General features: G+C 43.4%; 1 protein-coding gene across 1 annotated transcript; it reads right to left on the bottom strand.

Moving 5' to 3' along the window:
• Positions 1 to 5,492: 5,492 nt before the first annotated feature.
• LOC310811129 (putative transmembrane protein ZNF593OS) lies at positions 5,493 to 10,357 on the bottom strand. Its single transcript, XM_083679192.1, has 3 exons — positions 10,090 to 10,357; positions 8,931 to 9,042; positions 5,493 to 6,766 (listed from the first exon to the last, which is right to left on the bottom strand). The coding sequence occupies exons 2-3, from the start codon at positions 8,979 to 8,981 to the stop codon at positions 6,620 to 6,622; spliced, it is 198 nt and encodes a 65-aa protein (XP_083535318.1). The 5' UTR covers positions 8,982 to 9,042; positions 10,090 to 10,357; the 3' UTR covers positions 5,493 to 6,619.
• Between the last annotated feature and the right edge of the window lie 878 nt (positions 10,358 to 11,235).

Below are 11,235 nucleotides of genomic sequence, written 5' to 3'. Positions count from 1 at the left end.
TCCTTTGAGATTCTGGTCAATGATGACATGATTGCATCATGCAATTCCTGCAGATTTTTCAGGTGCACTTTCAAGCTGTGAATCTCCCATTCTACCACATCCCAAAGGTGTTCTATTGGATTCAGATCCGGTGACTGGGAAGGCCACTGAAGAACACTGAACTTGTCATTGTCATGTTCATGAAACCAGTTTGAGACGACTTTGTAACATGGTGCATTATCATTCTTGAAGTAGCCATTAGAAGATGGGTAAATTGTGGCCATGAAGGGATGCACATGGTCAGCAACAATACTCAAATAGGCTGTGGCATTCAAGCGATGATTGATTTATATTAACGGGCCCAAAGTGTGCCAAGAAAACATTCCCCACACCATTACACCACCTCCACCATGAGAAGGTGTACAGGTGTTCCTAATAAAGTGTTCAGTGAGTGTATACATTAAGAGCATGAGAAAAGCAAAGAGCAAGATTAACAATCACTTTGCCATACAAAGCAGTAGCTCAGAAATGACTATGCAAATACTATATGCTCCATTGGAGGACAAGCTCATTGTAATGTATAGAACAGACAAGCTCATTGTAATGTATAGAACAGAAGGAGGAATGCTATCAATCCGTTCCATGCATTACAATGAGTCCATCCCATGATTTCTACCTCCACCAGCCTTTCCTGGTTTCACTATATACCTGAAAAACCTATAGAGGAAGATCATTTCAAGTGTATAGTGTGGTTCCATTTCATCTCAGTGATAATATCTAGGACAGGACAGGTGTGAATGAGTGTTGTCATGCCATAACCAGTCCAGTCCAGATCTTGTTTATACCTTCAAAAGTAAGCCGCTTGACCCAAGGGTATGTGGGCTACATGTCAAGTGTTGACAATGATATGTTCTTGTCAGGGAGCTTAAAACAGGCTTTGCTTATCTCTCCTGCCAAACCACGCCCTCCGCTCACTCAACTTTTTTGTCAGCTGTCTTCGCTGAGTCAGTGCACTGCCGCTGTCAGACAGGACCAGACAGGTACTGAAACAGGGACAATGGGGTTGGAACAATGGAATGGACAAAGTATTTAGGGGTTTCTCTCTGTGAGCTTGTTTGTTTGTAAAAGTTTTACAGAAAGAGAGAAAGGTGGGGGAGAAAGAGAGAGCGAGTGAGAGAAGAAAAGGAAAGATGAAAAGAGAGAGAGAGAGAGAGAGAGAGAGAGAGAGACGCAGGGAGAGAATGAGGGAGAAAGTGAGCGAGAGAAAAGTAAAGGAACTAATTGTGTGTTAAAGTCTTCCAGCTAATTGTTGTGCTAATGGCACACTATCCCTCTCTGTCTATGACATTTATACTACCGTATAAAATGGGCACACAGTGGCTTTTTACAAGAGCCTATTGAGGTTCACACAAAGCGCCGGTGCAGCGCATTGTTGAAGACCAGTAACGAAACAGGAATTTAGACTTCATTTTAATTTAGTTTGCTCAGCACAATCTATCCACCGTAAACATATCAAAATGTCTACAGACAATCTTAAGATGAAAAAAGAAAATGGCTGAGAGTACATGTAAGTCACAATGACTGTTCTACTTCTATCTTAGTTCTCCCACTGGGATATTCAGAGTGTATAATTCTCTAACCACAGCCTATCCCTGGCCTGGCTTTGCAGCCACAGAGGTTCTGACAAACAGCATTCCCCAAAAATCTTGTCAGCCAGCCAATCAACTGTTGCTTTGGCTCCTCTTGCCTACTCTCCAGCGGGCTGCACTGTGAAAAAAATAACCAGGGATGAAAACCAGGGATTGACCTACATTGTCGTGCTATGGTTTTTAATTACAGAGAGAACTCAGTGTCCAAATACTGTAGTCAAGGTGTGAGCTCAAGCAGAGAGAATAGGCTCCATCTAATACTGTAGATTAAATCAATTAAGTTAAGGGCAGATTGTTGCATTCAATCGGAGTTGGACATTGAATTGAATTGTTGAGCGTGAATCGTTTTGAATGTTCTTCAGATAACTTTCTAAGGAGTGAGATGATTTGAGATGTGATGGAATCTTGTTCCCTAGCCAGCATTAGGAGCTGATGTAACGGTGTCAAGTATTATGGTGTCAAGTTGTTGTGGTTTGTCATGTCAGAGCTCTTCCTAGTTTTGCAACAGGTTCCGGCTATGTTTGTCCCCTTGGGTTTTATCTCATACCAGATACCATTTCTGCAGTGGTCACAAAAAGTTACCGGCTGATTATATGAGATGCCTTATGCAGGCACAAGTGGGGGGTTTGAAAGGGGTAAACAAACAGTAATTTTAGGGAGTATGCCCATACATGTATGAATAGGGAGTGAATGGCAACATTAAAATACCACATCGGCTAGCATTGATGTAATATGTTTGCGGCTTGTCCTATGGAATCTATATTTAATCCATTTTATATTGGATTTAGGGCATACACAAACTGACTGTATTCCATTGTCAATAGGTATTCTGGACATAGGTTTAATATCACAAAGTTGTGCAAAAGTTGCGTTTCTTCGCTTAGTAAATACAAAAAGCCTCCCCTTTCCTCCATTTCAGATGTATTTAATAAACCTGTTTTAAAACAAAAGCAAACAAATATGACAATAAAAACCCTTTGGAAAAGCTTTACAGGCTATAAATAGACAACCACTAACAACCTTTGAGTCTGGAGATAAGCTGCTTTTCAGAAAATCCTGATGAAAAGAGAGAGAGAGAGAGAGAGAGAGAACAAACACAGCTAGATTGCTTTATGAGGGAGAACATGTCACCCTACATCAGTGGACTGGCAGGCCAAAGGGCTGCAATGACGGCAGAGGGTGGGTGGGTACGGTGGCACAGTGATGCTCAGTGTTGTTCTAGACAGGGCAGCAGACTCCCGTCACAACAGATGCACCCCGAGCGGAGTCCATCCCCACTTCAACCCCCAGCATGCACCACGCTGGATATTCTGCAGTCTCTTCTGCTCTACTACAGTGATACTAGATGCTGACCTGGCAGGGTGGGAGCATACAGTAACAGGTCTGGGAGGGATATAGAAGACTGTAAAAAGGAGTTCTTAAGTTGATGTGTGCACTTGTGGCAAGAGGATTTTTTGAAGATATCCTACTGAATGGTATTCTTTCAGCAAGAATTTTCTAATAAATCCAATTGCCCAGTCATATGGTCTACAAGGTTACTACTTCAAATCCCTTCAGAAGAAAACATTACTGACAAGAAACAATGAACACAGACACAAAGGGGTCTTAGATTAAAATGTCTTTATTTTGCACATAAAGCAGCAATACGACAAATCATTTCATGGGGAAGGGGACGGGGGTTGGCCATCCCACTTAGGCACCTCAAAGAGTTGCTAGCATTAGCTGAACACACACACACACACGAATGGGTACACACTGCTTGCACACAGACGCCAGGATGACAGAGGGAGAATGCTACTTCATGAGCTATACAGGCCCACAGAGAAGGCCAAGAGACCCCCTTGTGGATTCTTCACAGTGTTGGCGGTACAAACCTTTAAAAACAAAAAAATTAAACAAACCCTTTACCCTTCTTATTCAAACTCCAGATCTCTGCTTGGGCAGAGACTTTAATACAACCACCATCAACTCTTTTCCCATTCACACATTGGGGATAATAATTTTGATTGCTTCTTTTAAAAATTGTTCAATGATTGGATACAAAAGATAGGTGGATGTCTTGATTTTTACAAATGACCCCCCCCCTCCCCTCCCCCCTCAACATTAGTACCAAGCCTAAACAGTCTCATGGGAGAATTTAGGCTTGAATTTACATACTTACAGGACATCTACAAAGCCCCTTTTAAAAACCTTCTTACAAAACATCTCATCCAGAACTTTAGGTTAGTCTGGTAAGGTCACTTATCCCATAAGCATACCATCCTTTGTCCCCATTCCCTTATGGTTAAAAAATAAACGAACGCGTGCACGCATGCGCCACCCCCCCCCCACCCCACCCCCCTCCTCTCTCTGTGGCTCATATCTGGGCTGATTTCTGTGATGCTTCACTGGTTAGCCAATGGGAGCGCTCCATTTGGGGTTGTGTCCTAAGCTAGCATCATGGAGAAACCAAAGTGGTGTTTTTGCCCAGTGATGTGCGAGGCAGCGTGGAGGGGGTGGGGGAGGCGGAGAGGAGCCGGGACCATGGGCGGGGGCACGTGTCATCCAACGAGGCCTAGGCTTGTCACAGAGCATCACATCTGCCCGTGAGCGAGAATGCGTAGTCTTTTGCCCCCACCCTCACTAATGGAAGAGGAAACGTGCAGAAAAGCATGCTCCAATCTACCTTCTCTTGGCTTAGTGGGAATAAACAAAACTGTTTCGGTGTGTGTTCCCTGGTGCTCAATCTGGATGACTGGAGAGGATTCTGACAGAACAGTAGCAGGCGACCATTTTGTCAAATTGCTAGATGCTTCTAGTTCGGCTGGGGGCACACGCCATTATTACTATTGGTTTCTTGGGCACACGCAACAAAAGCTTATCCATCAAGCTGGTTTCAAAAAATCCGGAATATTCAAATTTGTGACGTTTTGAAACCTTTTTTTTATTATTTAAAAATAAAATAAAATCTACTATAGAGAAACTAATCTACAACACTCAACATTCCAACACTACACATACTTTCGCTTAGTTCTGACAGAAATCACTAAAGCAAGCAAGTCAAAAAGCAAGCAAGCAATGATCCCTAATACTGTTCAAACATCCTTACATCCTTCACATGCTCTCAAGACTCATTAATCTATAGTAGCTCATCTTTATAGAGGGTGGCAATGGCAGGGATACATTTGTCTGGAGACTCAGGAACGCCACACCAGCGCTTTGGTGGTCCAACTGAGTAATTGTATTCCCCTTAACTTTAGGCTTGACAAGAACGGTGTTCCTCAAACCCAACTTGAGTGTACAGGAACAAAGAACTGCACTGAAGTGAGCAAGCTGAAAACAGCCTCTCACACATGACTCTAATCAGCCATCCCCAGCACTACTGTTGAACCCACATGCCTGGTGCATGGCGACTTGTTCTCCAGGGTTGTTAAAGTGTTTTTCAGACATGGACTTGTTTATCCATTCTGCACAAGTCTGGTGCGACTGGGCAAAGTCATTTTTATTTTGATTGTCTTTCTGTACGATAAAACTTGACAGTTGAACAATTATTTGCCAAGTCACCACTAAATGGGGCAGGTAAGGGAGGGCACAGATTCAGACGCCCCAGTTTAAGAGGAAGACAGCTGCTGTCTGGAGGCCTGACCACTTCCTGTTGTGTGCAGACAGCACGCTCCTGCGGAACACCAGGCAACATGCAACACAGGAAGTGGCACTCGCAGTGCCAGTTTCATGTGACAGTGCCGACCATGGAGCAGTCAAGCAGCTACTTAGTTAGCATCATTTGACAGAGAAATTGAGAGAGAGGGATTTCCTTTTCAGAGGAGAAATATTATGAAACGGAGCTTGTTCAGTCAGACTTGAAAATCATTACTGAACTGCCACTGTAGTCAGTCCCATTCAAAATAGTCACAGCTTTATTTGATCATTTAAAATAAAATCACAGAAATATACATTCATTGTTTTCGTTCTTTAAAAAAAAGACAGTATTGTGAAATCTGAGTTTTGCTTAGAGATTAAAAAGCTCCACACCCATGCAACGTTCACTGAAGTTAGAATATTTGCATTTAAACACCTAGCGGATTATAGGGTTCTTTTCAAGAAAGCCACAGATCTGTAACAAGACTTATTGATTAATGCGGAACGTGAAAAAGCACAGAAAAAAACAAAAGTAGTGATTAGGATTAAGTCCCTTTTTTCAGATCTGATTTAGCAACTTCCTAAAATACTATAAACTAGTGAGTTTCACCAGTATTGTGCGGTTGTTTATAGGCATCCGACATCTTGCATGTTTGGATATATTGACGGGGTTTGTGACTATTGCTCCACATCCAGTTCAGAGGGCTCTGTAAGGTTTCTCACTTAAACTGATCAAGGACTTTCTAAAAACCTAAAGAAGGGTGACAATTCCTTTCTCCCCAGCTTGGCCATGGCATTGGGCCCTCCTTCAGTCGTTACTAGATACATCTCAAATGCAGAGAGCCTTCCCTTTAAAAGGCATTACTGTTCACAGTTATCTACCCTCACTCGCTTGGCAGCGCTGGCAGGATTCACAGTTACTTAAGAATAATTTTACGAGCTTATTCTTTCCATTTTTAGCTCAGAACAGTATTGACAGCATCTCCCATGCATGTACCATGGCAACGACTGATGCTCGGGGCCCAGCCCAGCTGGGCAGCTGGTCTCTACCCCCCCCCTCAACCAGCTCAAATGAACAGTCTTATTAGAACCACATGTCCCTTTTGGTAGGCGCATTCCTTCACAACCCACCCCTAAAGGTCCCGACGTCCGAGAAGAATATATAATAACATAACCCTAAGAGCCCTGAACTCTCCTCAGATGATGAGTGATCCCAGAAAATCCAGTGTCTGAACATGACTACGACTGTAAGCTGTGAAAGGTGCTGGTCTGGACAACGACGTTATCTCCATATCTCCCTCCCTCTCTCCACATCTCTGCGTTGGCTCATCCTTTCTCCGGGTTCAAAGCTGACCGGAGCAGCGGGGGTCTCTTCAGGGTGCAGGCTCAGTTTGGACCTTCTCTGTCATCTGTTTGGCGCTGTAGTAGGACAGGCTAAGGCCCATGATGGCCAGCATCATGGCGATCTGGTTGACCGCGCGGTCCTTCGTTGGGGTCTGCACCTCACCTGCCACCTGTCTCTGTAGACAGAACACAAAAGGAAAAGGTGAGTCAACAGTTTGGATCAGAGAACTCCAACCAAACCTAAGATGAAGACACACAATGACATACCACAACTCTGCAAAGATCAACAAAGATCTAAAGAGGATGTTCAAAAATAGCACCCAAATCAAACTTCCTTAACACGCCACAGCTCCACTTAACCACAGTGCTCAGTCATGTGCCCAAGCTTGTGCCCAAGAACAGTTATTAAACATTTATAGGGGAAGGACCGTTTTTAGCAAAAGGTGGGCACAATGTTCGCAGAACACAAAAGCGAGAGAGACCAGACTTTGCACACATGCAATACCAAAGGGCAGGTATACACTGCAGGAGGTCTGGCCACTTAGGGAGAGTATGTTCCCCTGTACAACACTGCTCCTCTTCCTGCCCTCCATTGTCCCTGAGGGGCCTTGTGTCAATGAGATAGGACTGCCACCATTTTGAGTTCCGGCGTCTAGAGAGTACTGCTGGGTTTCAAGTGAAAAATACCTCTGGACAGAACTCGAAGATTAGAACTATATATGGCAATGAGATTGGAAAGAAATTGGGAAATCTGATTGCCGATTCCCATCTGAAAGTAACCATTTAGGGAGAGTCTTGATCTACTATCCAGATGAATAACCCTTTGTATCTTAAGAAAAACGTTCTTAGTCATCTTATTCATCCTGAACATCCAATTTTCCACAACTGAACCCTTCAACTGAAACCTTCAGTTCATCAATACTAAGTACAACCACTAAGTGCTAACCACTAGCACCCAATGGTAAAAGGAATTCTAGACATTTATAGAATGGCGAGAAGTCCAAACCACAAAGCAACTTCATTGTCACACCAACCTGTAGACTTTCACGTAACTGCCAGTTACTTTCTCATACGGTCTGTTAAGCATTCGAACAAACAAACTGCACTGTCCTTTGTTTCCCACTCAATGAAACTATGGGGGGGGGGGGCACTTAACACTAAATTGTGACATATGGAGGGTCTCACTAATGACTGGAGGATTATGACGGCAGCAGCAAGAACAAAAGAAAGGGGGAGGAAATCATATCGCTAGCATTAACATCAGTGCTAATTACATCACTAGCATTGGTGATGAAAGCAGATGGTGGGTCACAGAAGGGAGGGGGGGTGGTCTCAGAGAAAGTGTAGTAGGGGCCTCTTGCCCCATAGCAGATACCATTATAAAGTCTTGGCTACAGGTTTCAGGTTGAAGTTAATGCTGACTGACAGGTTGGTGGTGGTACGCTTTTAACAACCGTCCAATTTAGCGTCAACGGTGAAATCTATCAAAAGGGGAAACTTAATTTTAAGAGGATTAGGGTATACATCCTTATTAGGCTTTTAGCACAGCTAGCTACCATATGTGGGCAGGGCCTTCAAGTTACTCCCAAGTGGTGAATCTTACACATCCACACCAAGTTTGTAACATTTGTAACACAAATGACGGAAGCCAGGATTATGCGGGCATTCACACTTTGCTTGCTTAACATGACAAATGTTTTTCCATTAAGCCTAACGCAAACCTAGGCCGGGCTCATAACCTGCATTCCTGTTGCTCCTGTCTTCCCGCCCATGTGGTCTTCACAGCATTCTTACATTCCAAGTCATGTGAATCATAACTTCCTCGAAGGAGACACCTGAGCTGGCATTTACCATGTCAACAAGGACTATTGGTCATCCCCATTATATTGCTTTAAGCATTTAGCCAGCACAAAGCATTATAGCCTAACAGCTTAGTGAGTTGGGTGAGAGCAGAAATTGTGCCAATCTGATACATTTATAAGTCATTTGCATCAACAGAACACAATACCATCAAATATTTATGGTAATATCCATTATGCAATATACTCAAGCTCAATACTGAAGCTATTGAATCCATGCCCTTTTTTGTTCTACTAAGCATCAGTGGTTCCATTCACCCCCCCCCCCGCCCTCCTTTTATAATCATATGTTCTCCACCTGCACTCAGATTTCAGTAACTCACATTCAGGACAGAATCACATTTGGAGTTGTGAAATCAACATGGTATTCAACATTTTCATTCAAGTAAAGGGAGTGAAGTGCCATCATAACTCATTATTATCCGCTCACAAATTCCTTCATGCAGTAAATTCACTCCATGGCCAACCACAGTTTACATACCTGGAGGAGACGGAAGTATCCAGGGGTCAGTCTTCCCAGGCGGATGATCATGTCTGTGGTGAGTCTGGGGAGGGGCTGGACTGCAGGGGTCTGCTGAAGCAGCTCTCAAGACCTGCAGAGAGAGACAGACACAAAATGGAGTAAACCAATATGGCCATTAAGCCAATGGGAAACACTAATTCAACTGTGGGGGAGCATACTTAAGTGTCCAACAGAAGTATCAATAAAAGACTTGTACAATCAACTAGAAAGTCATCAAAACACACACAGTGTATTAAAAAAAAAATCTCAAAGCTGCCTTGAAAGTATGATGCAAGATTTGACTGGCAAAAAGAGGAACAAAGTGCCACCCTTCGCTTGCAAATAAACTAGAGCCATCTGATCTGCATCAAGAGGAAGGGAACACTTCTTGCCAGAGGCGATAACAATGAATAAAACCTTGTCTGCCTGAGCCCGTCAAGTCCCATGCAGTCTCCCTGCAGATGAATGACAACGTCAGAACTTAAAAACATCTGGTTTTATTTTGGACCAGACCTACTTGGCACCGTTTCTCCAAAATGTGTTTCTTTCAGGAAAGTCCCCTAAACTAGATCTGACAAGAGCAACAGTGCTGCTATTCACAACGCCATGAACTCAGTGAAGCCGATAAAGAGTCATTCAACCCCTGAAGATAATCCCACATAATGAGCGGTCCACATTACTGTCATCTACAACTCAAGAGATTACGACTAAAGTGTTTGCCAAATCACCATCAAACAAACAAAGGATATGCAAGAGCCAAGTTTGAACCCTTCAAGACTACAATTTGGTAATTTTTGACATCCAACACTAAGTGGCTAGTCAGGCAGAGCATTTCTGCAAGATGTCACTCAAACCCAGAAGTCAGGGAGAAAAAAGGACCAGGCGTAGGAAGGGGACTCGCAACCAATAATGACATGAGTTCTCTATACCACCATACTAAAGGAATTCTTCTCCAATAACCGACAAAATGGTTCTTGGTCAGAGATTGGTCAACTGACAATCACATAAATAACTAACTGACATCAGGGGGAAATAGTGTGCAAAGAAAATAAAAAAAGTAAATAATAAAAGTGTTCAGGGAAAATAAAAATTAAGTGTGCAGGGAAGGTAGAAACATGTGAAGGACGCATCTGCCAACCTGGTTACGATTACACCCTTTGTTCAGGTAAAAAGGAGGGATGCGCCGGAAAAAAATAACTAAACTCTGGGTTTCCGAGTTTCTCCTGGGGCAAAAAGTCTGGAATGCGGTCTTTAAATCAACAGCAGATGGATCTTCACCTTCTACAGGCTCACTAGTATGAAAGAGCCTGCAGACGTTGTCCAACTGGCAAGCATCTGAATTCCAACCATCTACCGCCCAGCCAACCAAAGAGCCCTGATAGTTTGGGGCACTCAACAGTGATGGAGACTTGATCTACTGAGAGAGCTTCTGCTCAATGCTCCGCCCTTTTATACAGCCCGGTCTCACCCAACCAGATTTGCAGACCCAACACACACACACACACGCCCACATACACACAGCTGTCGAAATGCATCACTCTCTGTGGCTTGCACTAACACGCCTACCTCCAGCCACAACACTAAAAACCCTTTGAGACCTGTCAGATGCGATTTGCTCATCCAGCAAACACAGGGGGGATTTAAAAATTTTTTCCATAAAGATGAGATACGCATGCTTAAGGTAACATGCATGTCAAAGCGCCCGATTACATAACGCTGACCTGCCCTCGTAATCTCCTTTTACAGTAGCAGAAATTATATGCTTGGAATATTAGGATTTTTCTCCTCGAACGGACCAGATGAAATTCACGGTGACATTAAAAGATGGACGTCATTCTTATTAGAAGCCTTCTGCCTTCATGATTGTGCATGGTGAGCTGGGCAGACAGTCTGGGCTTGTTTTGGTGTTACATAAGCTCCTTCCATTTCACTGGGATAATAGTTGCAGTTTCGCTCTGAAGATCCTCCAAAAAGAATGACGTTTACTCCTCATAGTCATCGGATCTTTACCGGAATCTTCAATTGGTGACTTCAGAGGGATTCACTGGCGTGCATTTTGAATAGACTGACTAGTGACTACAGTCAACAAAACCCTGGGTGAACAGCCTGCCATCAAACCAATTTGATATGTATTGGCCAATGTGATGTGACATTGTAAAAGCCATTGACACACACACACCTCAAAACCATCAAACCGCCATAAACCATCAAATGAACATTTTGTTAAAGCTGTAGCCAAAGCTATAGGTCATCACCCTGAGGCCAAGACCACACCAAAGACCAA

This window comes from Argentina silus (genome assembly GCF_951799395.1).
Source record: "Argentina silus genome assembly, chromosome: 10".
NCBI lineage: Eukaryota > Metazoa > Chordata > Actinopteri > Argentiniformes > Argentinidae > Argentina > Argentina silus.
The sequence above is the reverse complement of the archived record's forward strand: the minus strand, read 5'-3'. Positions and strand labels throughout refer to the sequence as shown.